Consider the following 17,274-nt stretch of genomic DNA (forward strand, 5'->3'; position numbering starts at 1 on the left):
CAGAGTTGCAGTGTTGAAACTGACTCAAGGGGGGAATCTGCCAGGATGAGATGTGTTTGAATCGAAAAACCTTATCCTGAGTTTGTGGGGAAAATATTTTTGACTTTCCAAAGGGAGATGTGCTAGAAACAGGGCAGGAGCCCAGTGAAGATGATCAGAGTTGGAAAACGCAACTATTACAGGCATTTGGAGGCAGACTCCATTGATGATCCTGCATTATGACTAGAATCTTTGGGGAATGAGTCACTTGTAGAGCTGAATAATGAGACAGAAAAAGTATTTGTGCAATGGAAGGAAAGGCCCATCTCCCATCCAGCCTGGCCTCCTTGCATGGTAGGCTGCAGACACTGGAGTTAAATGCTGATGCAGGTTGCCGTTTCGTTATCTGGAAGAAATCTCTAGGAGGTATTTAACGCCTGAGGGGGAGGGAAAACACCGTTGTCCTTGTGAGTAAGCCACAGCAGCAGAGTGTGAGTGCCTGTAGACTCTGTGCCTGCTAAGCATAAAAGGTGCTCTGAAGCAGGGCCGCAACTGGGGGGGGGCAAGCAGGGCATGTGCCCCGGGTGCCATGCGGGGGAGGCGCCAAAATGAGCACGGGGGGGCGCCAAAATGGGTGCGGAATCCATGTTTGCCCCGGGTGACAGACCCCCTAGTTGTGGGCCTGCTCTGAAGGAAGGGCAGATGGGGCTTGGGGATGTCAGGAGCTGCTAAGGAAGCCTGCAGAGAAAGCACCTGTGGGATTGCCCTGATTGGGCCTAGATAAACTAACTCCTTTGGTGGGGTCCAGGAAGCGGGCCTTCTCTGCAGTGGCCCCCACCCTCTGGAACATCTTGCCCCCAGAGGTGAGGCAGGCCCCTTCACTCCTGACCTTCCGGAAGGCCCTGAAGACCCGGTTCTGCCGTCTCGCTTGGGGGGGGGACGGTGGGTAGCCATTTGTGGGGGTGGCTTGTGCCTTAGAGCCCCTCCCACCAGATTAGAATTTTCATAGCCTCTTGGATTTTATATTTATTTATACTGTATTTTGTATCTGTAATTTGCTTTATTTTTATAGGACTTTAATCGTTTATTATTATAGTATTAATTTTATTGTAAACCACCCAGAGTCCCTCTTTTGGGGGAGATGGGTGGTAGCAAAATTTGAATAAATAAATGAATAAATAAATTAACCTTTCAGCTTATATTGCTTTCCACTGATTTGGAGAGCAGATATTCGTCACCTTGAACCTTTTCTGCCAATACTTTTAAAGCAATGATAAATAGTAAGAATGTTACCTTTACTTATTTTGAAATCTTTTTACATATGCTTTCAACCCAGTCTTTAAACTCTTCTCCTGGATTTATTTAATTTAGTAAATAAATAGAAATGGCCACTGCCAAGTAGTCAAAGGCCTTTTCTGCTTCTGGAAAAATTAGTGTTGCTTTTCCCCCCCTTTTTAATTAATGTCTTCCATTATGTTAATTATAAACCCACTGTTACCCGCATTGCTATAGCCCAGACTGAGGGTGATTAAAACCGGGAAAACAAAAATCCCCAAGAACAGTATTATCAGCACCGGATGAGCATAAAAAAAATGTAAAAACGATTCATTGCAAGAAAATGAAAAATGAACCACAACTTCCATTTCTCTGCCTGACTTACACAGATATAAACATAAAAGAATGGGGAGGTCCTGATGGGCAGTATGATGGAGAGCTTGACCCACTTTTACAGCTATAGCGAAAAAGACAAAATCCATGCTGGGAATCCAGACAGTTTTTATTTATTTCCTATCTCATAAATGTCTATACAAATAATATAAAATGAAGGGTTGGTTTTATTGAGCAAGATGGAGAAACAGAACCAACCCAGACAAGGGGTGCCTACAGAAACATTCTGTAGTTTGTGGCACAGAAATGCTGCCAAATTTACTTGATTTCACGTATTTGAATCTTCACTTTCTGTACAGATTCTATGGATGATGTCCCTTCAGCACGGCTGCATGACTGAACCTTTATTTCTCTGAGGATATTTATATAATGTGTCTCCTGTATGTGATCACAGAAACACTGAAAACAGCCAAATCAGCCATCAATCCAATCCCACTTCTGTGCAGGAACCGAAACTGAAATGATCCATCACCAATATTCTGCCAGCTGCTGCTGGAACCCATCAGTGAAAAAGAGCCCACCACCATTCTGGATAGTTGGTCCAGTCGTTTAAACAATTTATTCCCACTGCTAGGAAGTTTCCCTATAGGTGAAAGTGGACATCTTTACTGGTACTGCAAGTCATCTCCTAGAAATTTCTTAGTAAGAATGTCTTTAAGGTGCCCCTCAAGCCTGAATTTTGTTGATGTGTCCTTAGACTTCTTGCCCTGTAGAAGTCTTTCCCACCTTGATAACATTTATATGGTCACTTTCCAGTATGAATTCTTGTATGATATTAAGGCTCTCTCTAGCATGGATTCTCTGATGTCTCTTCAAATTTCCTCTCTCATTGAAGCATTTCTGACAGTGAGAACATTTGTAAGGCTTCTCTCCCGTGTGAATGCGCTGGTGCTTCTTCAAAGTTCCCATCTGATTGAAGCCTTTCCCACACTGAGAACATTTGTAGGGCCTCTCTCCAGTATGAGTTCTTTGATGCCTCTTCAGGATTCCTGACAGACTGAAACATTTTCCACACTGGGAACATTTGTATGGCCTCTCTCTGGTATGAGTTCTTTGATGCCTCTTCAGAATTCCTGTCTCTCTGAAGCATTTCCCACACTGAGAACATTTGTATGTCTCCCCAGTATGAATCCTCTGATGCATCTTCAAACAGTTGGTGTGGCTGAAGCATTTCCCACACTGGGAGCATTTGTAGGGTCTCTCCCCAGTGTGAATTCTTTGGTGAGTCTTCAGATTTCCTGACTGATTGAAGCATTTCCCACACTGAGAACATTTGTACGGTTTCTCCCCGGTGTGAATTTTCTGATGCTGCTTCCAATATTTTGCCTTGTTGAAGCCCTTCCCACAGTGAGAACATTCATACCATTCCTCTTCAGGATTACACACCGGAAATCTGCTTAGTGAGTTTGTGTTAGTAAAGGTTTTCCCATATTCAGGAGAACTATTCCGTGTTTCTCCAAGATGGTTCAAGTTATTCCCTGTTCCATTCTCAGAGATTTCAAAGCTTTTCTCAGTTATGTTTTTCTCCTCTTGATTCAAGTTTGAAGTATGCTGGTAGCTGTCCTCAAACCTCTGAGGACACTGCTCCAATTTCTCTGTAGAAGGGATTGCATTCAGTTCCACATGACAGTGGTATCTTCTATCGTACTGGGAGAACATGGACATTTTACCCTTGTTGGTCTTTTCCGTAAAAGCGTCAGTAAGATCCTTTTCAAGCAAGTTGTATGTATCCTCGCTCTCCAGTGGCAGCTTCCATTGCTGCTTGTTGGATTCACAGCTTTCTTCCTCAATTTCAACTTTTAATGGCAGATTACCAGGGCTTACCAAGGGGTCTCTCCTGCATATCTTCTCTGGATCTTCTCCTCCACCCTGAAAATTCTCCACTTTAACCCTATTGTTACCTGCAGAGCGAGAGAAAACACTTTAACCATGTCCGGAATCCCCAATTTCAACAGGTGCACTTACCTCCTTTTCCTTCTGATGCATTTATTTGGGTGAAATGTCCTTCTTTTTCTCTTAGGGCTAGCTACCAAATGCCTCCCTTTATCAGAGGTTTTGCCATTTTTGATGACAAGAACACCAACATCCTCTCCGCTATTTCATAAATGCGCTTGTTAATGGAAATATTTTTTACTAACAGGAATGGTCAACGTTTTTTAAACACTTTTTGAGAACAGTTCGCAGAATGGATAAAAGTGAACAGGTGATTTCTGGATTTACCAATTAAAAAGAGCTGTATATGGGAAGAAGGGAACTATGTTATGTAATTTTGAAGGGAGGAAATGGGATCAAGTATGTCTATAACTGCTGTAAAGAAGATCAGAAGTCGCTTCTTTAAGTATCTTCCCACCTTTTTCTTCGCTATTGTTTTCAACACTTTTTTCTTTACCTTTCTTCCTTCCCTACTTTTCTTCCATATCTTTTCCTGATTATCTTTTAATTTTGCAAAAAATCTATTTAATAATAGGTATGTATGTATGTATGTAAGGTAAAGGTTTCCTTTGACATTAAGCCCAGTCGTATCCGACTCTAGGGGGCGGTGCTCATCTCCGTTTCAAAGCCGAAGAGCCGGCGTTTGTCCGAAGACACTTCCTCCGTGGTCATGTGGCTGGCATGACTAAACAGAATGCCGTTACCTGCCCGCTGAAGCAGTAGCTATTAATCGACTCACATTTGCATGTTTTCGAACTGCTAGGTTGGCAGGAGCTGGGACTAGCAACAGGAGCTCATCCCATCATGCGGATTCGAACCGCCGACCTTCCGATCGGCAAGCTCAGCAGCTCAGCGGTTTAACTCAGAACACATGAAAAAATATGCATATCCTGCTTCATTTGCAGCAAGGGGTCAGGTTTAGCCACTCCTTTCTATTCTTCCAAACGATCAGGAGATATCCCTTACTGAACGCCCCAATTCACTGCAGGAGAAATCAGGTATCTATTTTTTTAATCTCCAGTACGTACACAGAAATGAGTGAATGGGTGGGCTGTGGTTTCCCAGCCTTGCTGGACTAGGTACGTACCCTCCTTATTCAAACAACCTATGTTTCGATGCTCTTCCTGCAGGACTTGAAAGGCCATGCTCTGGTGGGCTGGGTAGGTCAGTCTCTGCTTGGCTGCCTGCAAATGCACATCTGTTTCTTTGAGGTCCGTAAGTTCCTATAAAGAGAAGACGTCACCCCCTTCCCATCAGACTGCCAAAAGAACCCAGTAAACCTTCAGGCTTACCGCCAAAACCAGAACCATTACTATTACAATATTGTATTCACTCCACTGATCAATGTTTCCTGCAACAGGGCTAACAAGAACGTCTATCTCAATACAGGTTGCCCTCACTTACCGTCCGCTTGTTCAGCGACCATTCAAAGTTACAACAGTGCTGGAAAAGGAGACTTACGACCGGTCCTCGAACTTGCGGCCATCACAGCATCTCTGCGGTCATGTGATTGTGATTTGGGTGCTTGGCAAACGGCATGCGCTTACGACGGCTGCAGTGCCCCAGGGTCACATGATCGCCATTTGTGACCTTCCCAGCCAGCTTACGACAAGCAAAGTCAATAGGGAAGCCGGCACGAAATCACAAGCCGCGGTCCCGTGATGTCGCGCTTTACAACCACACAGGAACGGATGTCGTAAGTCGGGCGTGGTCACATGACATTTCACAATGACTGTGTGGCTTAGCGATGGAGTTGCCAGTCCTAATTGCAGTTGGTGAGGACTACCTGTATTATTTTGGTGGCACTCACAGCCCCAAATTTGAGGGTATGCATTGGTTTCCGGGGATTAATTGTAAATTAACTAACTCACCTAAGTAACAATTGACTAGGTGGAATTCTAGTGAAAAATAAACACCTATATATTCCCATCTGGCAGAGAACAAACTGTCTCACTAGGACAGCACATCAAGCTTTACTGTAAGGGGCAAAGGGGGTCCCCCCATCCCAACAGCATTCTGCCCATATTTCAGGGTACAACACAATTTATTTCCCACAAAATTAAGTTACAACCTTTGGCTGCGTTTCTAGGTATTCTTGTGAGCAAGTGCTCTTGAACTTCTGTGCCAGTTGTCGATCACCCTGGGATCTATAGCCACAGAAGACATTTCCCCAGGCCTCCACGGATCAGTTGCGAATAAACTCCCAGCTAATAGAACTAACAACGAAGTAGGTGGAATTCTAGTTAGAAATAAACACCACCATACTCCAAATCTAGCACAAAAACTGTCCCACCAGAGCAGCACCTACCTCTTTCAGCCCGGTTTGGACCATTCCAGGTCCTTCAAGAGGAAGCAACGAGCTGGTGTGATTTGGGGATTTGGTTCCCTTGCCTGCAGGGGATGGAAGGCAGACATTACAAGGGGAATTTGTTCATGCCTTCTTGTGTAAGTGGCTGATGCAGAGCAGCATAAAAGATCTCTCCTTTTTAATGTTGTGACTGAGGAGAAATCTTTGCAGAGGCAATTTGAAATTGAGGAGGAAGAAATGCAGGGGGTTCTAAGCATTTGCCCGAGACCAAGAATTCGTGTTTCCTGTTGCATGAGCAAACACAGATTTATCCTTTCTCTGAAAAGTCACTAGGCTACTATCAATAAAATCAAAATTTAGCTGACAGGTTAGTAGGGTGGAGGAGGATATGGGGTGGAATAGGACAGAACTTGATAGGATACCAGCAGGGTTTCCTCCAAAGCTTTACCAACTTGTCAGCCAAAATTCTGCAGGGGATACAAGAATATCGATCTTCTGGAAGACCAGGTTTCCCATGTGAAAGAAAAAAAAAATTTAACTGGCATGTCAGTGCCAGAGGACGATGCAGGCTGGAGTGGCAGTGAGTTTGGAGACACGTCAATAGAAGTCTTTCCCACTGCATCCTTCGTGTTTCCTCTGCTCCACCAAATGGTCAGCCTGTGCATTTATTTGACAGGGGAATTGCTGGCCTTCCAGAAGATCAATATTCCAGCATCAAGATATAATTAGAATAAAGAGGACCTGACAATCAAGATAAAAGCTTAGAGGTATGCTCCCTGAGCTGCATTCCATGCCCCACTGTACATAAGCTTAAAACGGGTCTACTGATCTTCCACAAGGCTGGTGGAACCTTTTGCATGGAATAAATAAGAGGTGTTTCCCAAAGCACCAGCTAAGAATCACATGGGCAGATGCCTCTACACAAGCCAGATGTGCACTCTCTTTCAGCCCAGGTCAAAATGGCCATAGAGGGCTGTGCCTTCTGACAGACAAGGAGTGGGCACTCCTTTATCATTTCTGCCCCTGGCTTCATCCTCACCGGCATCATCAGTGAGGCATCATAGATTGTTCATATGGCAAGCTTTATGTTGGGAGAAGAGGGAAAACACCACTTTAACAGCAGAACAACAAAAGATGACTTCAGGCAGCCTTGCAGCAGACGGTAGATGAGATGGAGGCAAAATCAAGAGGACCTCTCATTTACTTAGCAGGACCTGAGGATATGTCCTGCGATCCAAGAGTGGGAAAATGCCTCTCTAAAAATCCCCATTGGCCAAAACGGACAACCCTCTGGAATCTAGTTTTCTTTGTATCTTCTTCCCACTCAGGAAAGTAATGGCAGTTTTTTTACTGGTATTCCTACCAAGGCCTTGTTAAACTCTGAGTCCTTTTCATGATGGAAATGAGATATGTATGGAGGAGCTGAGGGGTCCACAGAGCAATGCACTGATCAAATAGCTAATTGTGAGGATCTCCTAGTCAAGAGAAAATTCAACAGTTGGGTAATTTGGGGTCCAAATCAAAGGATGGCTAAGCCATATCTTGTAGTCCAATTCTCTTGAACAAACTGCATTTTTCAAAATTCCCTCTTCCAGAAGACAGAATCAAGCACAAGGACCTTGAATGTAGGTTTTGTCTGCCCAGTCTAAAAAAACTCCAAAATGCAAATGCAGAACATTCACTCCTGCAGAGGAATTCTTACCTGGCACTTTGATCTCCACTTCAACGTTTTCTCTCTTCACAGCCTCTAAGGGCTCCTTCGCTGCCCGTGCAAAATCAGTGAGTTCTTCATTTTGTGGCCCCTGAAACAGGGAAGAGGGCCCTACTCAGAACAGTGGGATTGATTTTGCCATAAATAGGAATCCTGGGGACTGGCTGCTCAGTCTTATGATGATTGTTGTTTATTCGTTTAGTCGCTTCCGACTCTTCGTGACTTCATGGACCAGCCCACGCCAGAGCTTCCTGTCGGTCGTCAACACCCCCAGCTCCCCCAGGGACGAGTCCGTCACCTCTAGAATATCATCCATCCATCTTGCCCTTGGTCAGCCCCTCTTCCTTTTGCCTTCCACTCTCCCCAGCATCAGCATCTTCTCCAGGCTGTCCTGTCTTCTCATTATGTGGCCAAAGTATTTCAGTTTTGCCTTTAATATCATTCCCTCAAGTGAGCAGTCTGGCTTTATTTCCTGGAGGATGGACTGGTTGGATCTTCTTGCAGTCCAAGGCACTCTCAGAATTTTCCTCCAACACCACAGTTCAAAAGCATCTATCTTCCTTCGCTCAGCCTTCCTTATGGTCCAGCTTTCACAGCCATATGTTACTACAGGGAACACCATTGCTTTAACTATGCGGGCCTTTGTTGTCAGTGTGATGTCTCTGCTCTTAACTATTTTATCGAGATTTGTCATTGCTCTTCTCCCAAGGATTAAGCGTCTTCTGATTTCCTGACTGCAGTCAGCATCTGCAGTAATCTTCGCACCTAGGAATACAAAGTCTTTCACTGCTTCTACATTTTCTCCCTCTATTTGCCAGTTATCAATCAAGCTGGTTGCCATAATCTTGGTTTTTTTGAGGTTTAGCTGCAAGCCAGCTTTTGCACTTTCTTCTTTCACCTTCATCATAAGGCTCCTCAGTTCCTCTTCACTTTCAGCCATCAAAGTGGTATCATCTGCATATCTGAGATTGTTAATGTTTCTTCCAGAGATTTTAACTCCAGCCTTGGATTCCTCAAGGCCAGCTTGTCGCATGATGTGTTCTGCATACAAGTTGAATAGGTAGGGTGAGAGGATACAGCCCTGCCGTACTCCTTTCCCAATCTTAAACCAGTCCGTTGTTCCGTGGTCTGTTCTTACTGTTGCTACTTGGTCGTTATACAGATTCTTCAGGAGGCATACAAGATGACTTGGTATCCCCATACCGCTAAGAACTTGCCACAATTTGTTATGGTCCACACAGTCAAAGGCTTTAGAATAGTCAATAAAACAGAAATAGATGTTTTTCTGAAACTCCCTGGCTTTTTCCATTATCCAGCGGATATTGGCAATTTGGTCTCTAGTTCCTCTGCCTTTTCTAAACCCAGATTGTACATCTGGCAATTCTCGCTCCATGAATTGCTGAAGTCTACCTTGCAGGATCTTGAGCATTACCTTACTGGCATGTGAAATGAGTGCCACTGTTCGATAGTTTGAACATTCTTTAGTGTTTCCCTTTTTTGGTATGGGGATATAAATTGCTTTTTTCCAATCTGATGGCCATTCTTGTGTTTTCCAAATTTGCTGGCATATAGCATGCATTACCTTGACAGCATCATCTTGCAAGATTTTGAACAGTTCAGCTGGGATGCCGTCGTCTCCTGCTGCCTTGTTATTAGCAATGCTTCTTAAGGCCCATTCAACCTCACTCTTCAGGATGTCTGGCTCTAGCTCACTGACCACGCCGTCAAAGCTATCCCCGATATTGTTATCCTTCCTATACAGGTCTTCTGTATATTCTTGCCACCTTTTCTTGATCTCTTCTTCTTCTGTTAGGTCCTTGCCATCTTTGTTTTTGATCATACCCATTTTGGCCTGAAATTTACCTCCAATGTTTCTAATTTTCTGGAAGAGGTCTCTTGTCCTTCCTATTCTATTGTCTTCTTCCACTTCCGCGCATTGCTTGTTTAAAAATAATTCCTTATCTCTTCTGGCTAATCTCTGGAATTTTGCATTTAATTGGGCATATCTCCCCCTATCACTGTTGCCTTTTGCTTTCCTTCTTTCTTGGGCTACTTCTAGTGTCTCAGCAGACAGCCATTTTGCCTTCTTGGTTTTCTCTTTCTTTGGGATGTATTTTGTTGCCGCCTCCTGAACAATGCTGCCAACTTCTGTCCAGAGTTCTTCCGGGACCCTATCTACTAAGTCCAGTCCCTTAAATCGATTCCTCACCTCCACTGCATATTCGTTAGGAATATTAGTGAGCTCATATCTAGCTGATCTGTGGGTCTTCCATAATCTCTTTAGTCTGATCCTAAATTGTGCAAGAAGAAGTTCGTGATCTGAACTACAGTCAGCTCCAGGCCTTGTTTTTACCGACTGTACAGATGTCCGCCACCTTTGGCTGCAAAGGATGTAATCAATCTGATTTCGGTGTTGTCCATCTGGTGAAGTCCATGTATAAAGCCGTCTCTTAGGTTGTTGGAAGAGAGTGTTTGTTATGCAGAGTGAGTTGTCTTGGCAAAATTCTATCAGCCTATGTCCTGCTTCATTTTGTTCTCCCAGGCCATACTTACCTGTAATTCGAGGTGTCATTTGACTGCCCACCTTAGCATTCCAGTCTCCTGTGATGAAAATAACATCTCTTTTAGGCGTGCTGTCCAGTAGGTGCTGCAGATCCTCATAGAACTGCTCTACTTCAGCTTCTTCAGCATTTGTGGTTGGGGCGTATATTTGGATCACTGTGATGTTAGATGGCTTGCCCTGAATTCGAATTGAGATCATTCTGTCGTTTTTTGGGTTGTATCCAAGCACTGCTTTAGCCACTTTACTATTAATTATGAAGGCTACTCCATTTCTTCTGTGATCCTCTTGTCCACAGTAGTAGATCTGGTGGTCATTTGATGTGAAGTGGCCCATTCCAGTCCATTTCAGTTCACTGACACCCAGGATGTCTATCTTTAATCTTGACATCTCACCAATAACCACATCCAATTTGCCCTGGCTCATAGATCTTACATTCCAGGTTCCAATGGTGTGTTGATCCTTAGAACATCGGATTCGCCGTTCACCACCAGCACCGTCGGCCGCTAGCCGTCCTTTCGGCTTTGAGCTAGCTGCGTCATCACGTCTGGGGCTAGTTGAGCTCATCCTCTGTTCCTCCCCAGTAGCATTTTGACCATCTTCCGACCTGGGGGTCTCATCTTCCGATGGTATACCGACATATCTCTGGTTGTACTGATCCATTTAGTTTTCACGGCAAGAATACTGGGGTGGGTTGCCATTACCTTCCCCAGGGATCGCATTTGGTCTGACCTCTCTGTCATGACCTTCCCGTCTTGGGTGGCCCTTCACGGTTTAGCTCATGGCATCATTGAGGTGCTCAAGCTCCAGCACCACGACAAGGTAACGATCCTTTGCTGAAGCTTATGATGATTACTGAAGGGCAATTAAGTTACAGAATGATATGCAAAGTTATAACGCACTCAAGGTTCCACAATGCTTAGTATCATTGTGTTTGTACAGCAGGAAAAGCTGCATCTGTGCATTCTGAATTTTCTCCCCAGAATGAAAAAAACAACTGGCTTAAGCCTTCTGTGCAGGTTTTTTAATCTATCCCAGATGGTTAGAGCCTTTGCATTTTATGGGAGATGCAATCAAACACTGCATGGGGTAGAGCTGACTGGCTAATTAGTAACGGATGGGAGACCCCCAGGGAATTCCCAGCCCTGCAGGCTGAACTAGGAAGTAGAGAAATTCAAGAAAAAGACAACTGCAAACCATTTCCGTATTGCTGCTGACAGAATTACATGGATAAATCCACGTATTATTAAAATAATTTTATTGTACCAAATTAGTTGAGAAAAAATATCCCTTTGCACAATGTTAATTATAAAAACGGGGAAAGAAAATAATGGGCCTGAAAAATTCTGATGTAAATAGAACAGCTCCAAAAAACTTTTGCCCTATTGTTCAAAAGTCCTGCAGTCAACAGGAAGTGAAAATGACTCAGAGGTGCCATTCGTTTTCATCAAGTTGCAGCTGACTAACTGCAGATGTTTGCGATACCCAGATGTACCCTAAGTTATGCAAACACTGAGATTTATAGTATATCCTATATATTTACATATTATTTATTTACATATTATATTATTTAAATATTAGTATATTTACAGTATATTTTATATCCTTTATAAAATAGGTGGAGCAAATCTCCCTTGTAGGTGATTTATGGACATGTATATCCATGAATCTTCAGCAAAGGATCATTACCTTGTCGTGGTGCTGGAGCTTGAGCACCTCAATGATGCCATGAGCTAAACCGTGAAGGGACACCCAAGACGGGAAGGTCATGACAGAGAGGTCAGACTAAATGCGATCCCTGGGGAAGGTCATGGCAACCCACCCCAGTATTCTTGCCGTGAAAACTAAATGGATCAGTACAACCAGAGATATGTCGGTATACCATCGGAAGATGAGACCCCCAGGTCGGAAGATGGTCAAAATGCTACTGGGGAGGAACAGAGGATGAGTTCAACTAGCCCCAGACGTGATGACGCAGCTAGCTCAAAGCCGAAAGGACGGCTAGCGGCCGACGGTGCTGGTGGTGAACGGCGAATCCGATGTACTAAGGATCAACACACCACTGGAACCTGGAATGTAAGATCTATGAGCCACGGCAAATTGGATGTGGTTATTGGTGAGATGTCAAGATTAAAGATAGACATTTTGGGCGTCAGTGAACTGAAATGGACTGGAATGGGCCACTTCACATCAAATGACCACCAGATCTACTACTGTGGACAAGAGGACCACAGAAGAAATGGAGTAGCCTTCATAATTAATAGTAAAGTGGCTAAAGCAGTGCTTGGATACAATCCAAAAAACGATAGAATGATCTCAATTCGAATTCAGGGCAAGCCATCTAACATCACAGTGATCCAAATATACGCCCCAACCACAGATGCTGAAGAAGCTGAAGTAGAGCAGTTCTATGAGGATCTGCAGCACCTACTGGACAACACGCCTAAAAGAGATGTTATTTTAATCACGGGAGACTGGAATGCTAAGGTGGGCAGTCAAATGACACCTCGAATTACAGGTAAGTATGGCCTGGGAGAACAAAACGAAGCAGGACATAGGCTGATAGAATTTTGCCAAGACAATTCACTCTGCATAACAAACACTCTCTTCCAACAACCTAAGAGACGGCTTTATACATGGACTTCACCAGATGGACAACACCGAAATCAGATTGACCACATCCTTTGCAGCCAAAGGTGGCGGACATCTATACAGTCGGTAAAAACAAGACCTGGAGCTGACTGTAGTTCCGATCACGAACTTCTTATTGCACAATTTAGGATCAGACTAAAGAGATTAGGGAAGACCCACAGATCAGCTAGATATGAGCTCACTAATAGTCCTAAGGAATATGCAGTGGAGGTGAAGAATAGATTTGAGGGACTGGACTTAGTAGATAGGGTCCCGGAAGAACTCTGGACAGAAGTTTGCAACATTGTTCAGGAGGTGGCGATAAAATAAATCCCAAAGAAGGAGAAAACCAAGAAGGCAAAATGGCTGTCTGCTGAGACACTAGAAGTAGCCCAAGAAAGAAGGAAAGCAAAAGGCAACTGTGATAGGGGGAGATATGCCCAATTAAATGCAAAATTCCAGAGGTTAGCCAGAAGAGATAAGGAATTATCTTTAAACAAGCAATGCGTGGAAGTGGAAGAAGACAATAGAATAGGAAGGACAAGAGACCTCTTCCAGAAAATTAGAAACATCGGAGGTAAATTCCAGGCAAAGATGGGTATGATCAAAAACAAAGATGGCAGGGACCTAACAGAAGAAGAAGAGATCAAGAAAAGGTGGCAAGAATATACGGAAGACCTGTATAGGAAGGATAACAATATCGGGGATAGCTTTGACGGTGTGGTCAGTGAGCTAGAGCCAGACATCCTGAAGAGTGAGGTTGAATGGGCCTTAAGAAGCATTGCTAATAACAAGGCAGCAGGAGATGATGGCATCCCAGCTGAACTGTTCAAAATCTTGCAAGATGATGCTGTCAAGGTAATGCATGCTATATGCCAGCAAATTTGGAAAACACAAGAATGGCCATCAGATTGGAAAAAATCAACTTATATCCCCATACCAAAAAAGGGAAACACGAAAGAATGTTCAAACTATTGAACAGTGGTACTCATTTCACATGCCAGTAAGGTAATGCTCAAGATCCTACAAGGTAGACTTCAGCAATTCATGGAGCGAGAATTGCCAGATGTACAAGCTGGGTTTAGAAAAGGCAGAGGAACTAGGGACCAAATTGCCAATATCCGATGGATAATGGAAAAAGCCAGGGAGTTTCAGAAAAACATCTATTTCTGTTTTATTGACTATTCTAAAGCCTTTGACTGTGTGGACCATAACAAATTGTGGCAAGTTCTTAGCGGTGTGGGGATACCAAGTCATCTTGTCTGTCTCCTGAGGAATCTGTATAACGACCAAGTAGCAACGGTAAGAACAGACCACGGAACAACGGACTGGTTTAAGATTGGGAAAGGAGTACGGCAGGGCTGTATACTCTCACCCTACCTATTCAACTTGTACACAGAACACATCATGCGACATGCTGGGTTTGAGGAATCCAAGGCTGGGGTTAAAATTGCTGGAAGAAACATTAACAATCTCAGATATGCAGATGATACCACTTTGATGGCTGAAAGTGAAGAGGAACTGAGGAGCCTTATGATGAAGGTGAAAGAAGAAAGTGCAAAAGCTGGCTTGCAGCTAAACCTCAAAAAAACCAAGATTATGGCACCCAGCTTGACTGGTAACTGGCAAATAGAGGGAGAAAATGTAGAAGCAGTGAAAGACTTTGTATTTCTAGGTGTGAAGATTACTGCAGATGCTGGCTGCAGTCAGGAAATCCTTGGGAGAAGAGCAATGACAAATCTCGATAAAATAGTTAAGAGCAGAGACATCACACTGACAACAAAGGCCCGCATAGTTAAAGCAATGGTGTTCCCCGTAGTAACATATGGCTGCGAGAGCTGGACCATAAGGAAGGTGGAGGGAAGGAAGGTAGATGCTTTTGAACTGTGGTGTTGGAGGAAAACTCTGAGAGTGCCTTGGACTGCAAGAAGATCAAACCAGTCCATCCTCCAGGAAATCAAGCCAGACTGCTCACTGGAGGGAATGATATTAAAGGCAAAACTGAAATACTTTGGCCACATAATGAGAAGACAGGACAGCCTGGAGAAGATGCTGATGCTGGGGAGAGTGGAAGGCAAAAGGAAGAGGGGCCGACCAAGGGCAAGGTGGATGGATGATATTCTAGAGGTGACGGACTCGTCCCTGGGGGAGCTGGGGGTGTTGACGACCGACAGGAAGTTCTGGCGTGGGCTGGTCCATGAAGTCATGAAGAGTCGGAAGCGACTAAACAAATAAGCAACAAATATCCATGAATGGAGATTAATTTGCTGGCCATTTGCAAAGTACTTCAGACATTTAAGGTTGTCACCATTCAAGACAACGAGGAGAAGACAGGATGTAAAGAAGAAAACCTGTATGATCAACCATCTAGAAAGCAAATACCAGAGGAATGGGTGGTGGGTTGTCTAGGGAAGACATCTGAAAATGAAATAAGGGAACAATCGTTTATGGTTTGTTTGCTTAATCTATTTTATATGGCTTTCAAGACGATATATATAACTTTTAGCCATCTAGATTTTATCATATTTTTATTCTTACTGTATTTTGTATTTATAATTGTTTTGAATTTTAACCTTGTTTTTAACTGTAAACTGCCCAGAGCCCCTCCTTTGGGGGAAATTGGGCGGTGATAAAAATCAGATAGATAGATAGATAGATTAGATAGATTAGATAGATAGATAGATAGATAGATAGAGAGATAGATATCCTCAAACCATACCTGACATGCTTCTGATTCGGACCCTTGCTGGCTCCGCAGGAACTCCTCCACCAGGGCCACCGCCTGGGGACACGTGTCCGGCCTCCTTGGTTGAACCCAGCCCTGAAGCTTTGGAGGCAGGCTGGCCAGGAACTGCTCTAAGATCAAGAGCTCCAGGATCTGCTCCTTGGTGCGTCTCTCCGGCTTCAGCCACTGGTGGCAAAGCTCCTGGATTTGCCTGTAAACCTTCCGAGGATCATCCACCTCCTGGCAGCAGAACTGCCTGAAACGTTGACGCTGCGCCTCCATTTTCACAGCTTCCCCTTTCAAGATGGCGGCCTTCACGTTCTTGTAATCCCCTTGATGAATTGTGTCCAGGCTCCGAAAGGCCGCTTCAGCTTCTCCGCTCAGGGCCGGCAGGAGACGGGCCGCCCACTCTCCCCTGGGCCAGCGGCAGGCTGTGGCCACCTGCTCAAAGGAGGCCAGGAAGGCCTTGGGGTCTTCCCAGGGAGAATTCACCAATCTTCCTGGGCTCCCCCCTCTGGAGTAGGAGGGTTGCAGCGTCCGGAGGAAGTGCTGCCATTGCGTTTCCCAGCGCTCTTCCATCCCAATGAATGAGTCTCCGGTGATCCTCTGTGATGCTCCCTTACCTTGGTGTCTTGGATATAGACGGAGGTTCAACGGCACCAACCTCGTTCCTTTCGGTTCCTCTCCCAGTTCTGGTGCCGCTAGTTCTTTCTCCTTTAACCCTTCCTTCTATAAAATGTAGAGCATTTTCAGATTAGCCCACTTAGCAGAGTATTGGGAGAATATACAGCACGGCAGAAGCCTAATGTAGTTTTCAGAAAGTAATTCTGAGATGCAGCTGATGTGATTCTAAGTCAATCTGCCTGAACTATTTTATCTTCTTGTATCAATTTTTCATCCTACCTGAAAGGTAATGTTAGTCCTAGACAATCCTTACAAAGTTATGGATATTGGTGCTACAGGTAGTCCTCACTTAACAACAATTGGGACCAGGATTGTGGTTGTTAAGCAAAGTGCTCATTAAGTGAATCCAACTGGATTTTACGACCTTTTGTGCTGTGGTCGTTAAGTGAACCACATGGTCATTAAGCAAATCACATGGTTCCCCATTGTTTTTGCTCGCTGGAAGCTGGCTGGGAAGGTCGAAAATGGCGAATACATAACTGTGGTACGCTGTGACAGTTGTAAATGCAAATCAGTTGCCAAGCACCCAAATCGTGATCACGTGACTGTGGGGACACTGCGATGGTCGTAAGCATGAGAACCGGTCATAAATTGGGTTTTTTCCCAGCACCGTCATAAGCCCGAACTGTTGCTAAATGGTTGTTAAGTGAGGACTACCTGTAAATAATGTTTGGCTTTGGGGGGGCTGGCTTTAGCATGAAAGATTATAATCTAGAATATTACATTAGGCCTTGCTTGTTGTTCACAACCATTTGGCACTGGTGAGTGTTTCTGTTTCTCCCTTTGGTGCTTTATCTTCTGTCCTCTGAAATCTAGGCTAAATTAATTTTCAAAATTAATCACTTGGAGCATAATAAAGTACAAGAATATCCCACATGCTGAAGAACAAACAAACAGTTTGAAAAGACAGTAGGCATTCAAATTCAAATTCAAAATTCACTTTCTTAATTCGCAGTAAACCTTAATTTTGGGGGAAGACTCTTTCAAACATTTCCCATTTAGCTGAAAGACAAACTACTTCTTTACCACAGACAGACAGACAGACACAGGCAGATATCACAGATGGGCACTTCAAA

At 44.1% G+C, this 17,274-nt stretch overlaps 1 protein-coding gene across 1 annotated transcript; it reads right to left on the bottom strand.

The window, feature by feature from the left end:
- Nucleotides 1–1,738: 1,738 nt before the first annotated feature.
- Nucleotides 1,739–16,396, bottom strand: LOC134492075 (zinc finger protein 397-like). The gene is made up of 5 exons (XM_063296204.1): nucleotides 15,509–16,396; nucleotides 7,590–7,689; nucleotides 5,888–5,970; nucleotides 4,667–4,802; nucleotides 1,739–3,548 (listed from the first exon to the last, which is right to left on the bottom strand). Exons 1-5 carry the CDS (start codon nucleotides 16,091–16,093, stop codon nucleotides 2,341–2,343), a joined length of 2,112 nt encoding a protein of 703 aa, XP_063152274.1. The 5' UTR covers nucleotides 16,094–16,396; the 3' UTR covers nucleotides 1,739–2,340.
- Between the last annotated feature and the right edge of the window lie 878 nt (nucleotides 16,397–17,274).

This window comes from Candoia aspera, chromosome 2, assembly GCF_035149785.1.
Source record: "Candoia aspera isolate rCanAsp1 chromosome 2, rCanAsp1.hap2, whole genome shotgun sequence".
Classification (NCBI taxonomy): Eukaryota; Metazoa; Chordata; class Lepidosauria; order Squamata; family Boidae; genus Candoia; species Candoia aspera.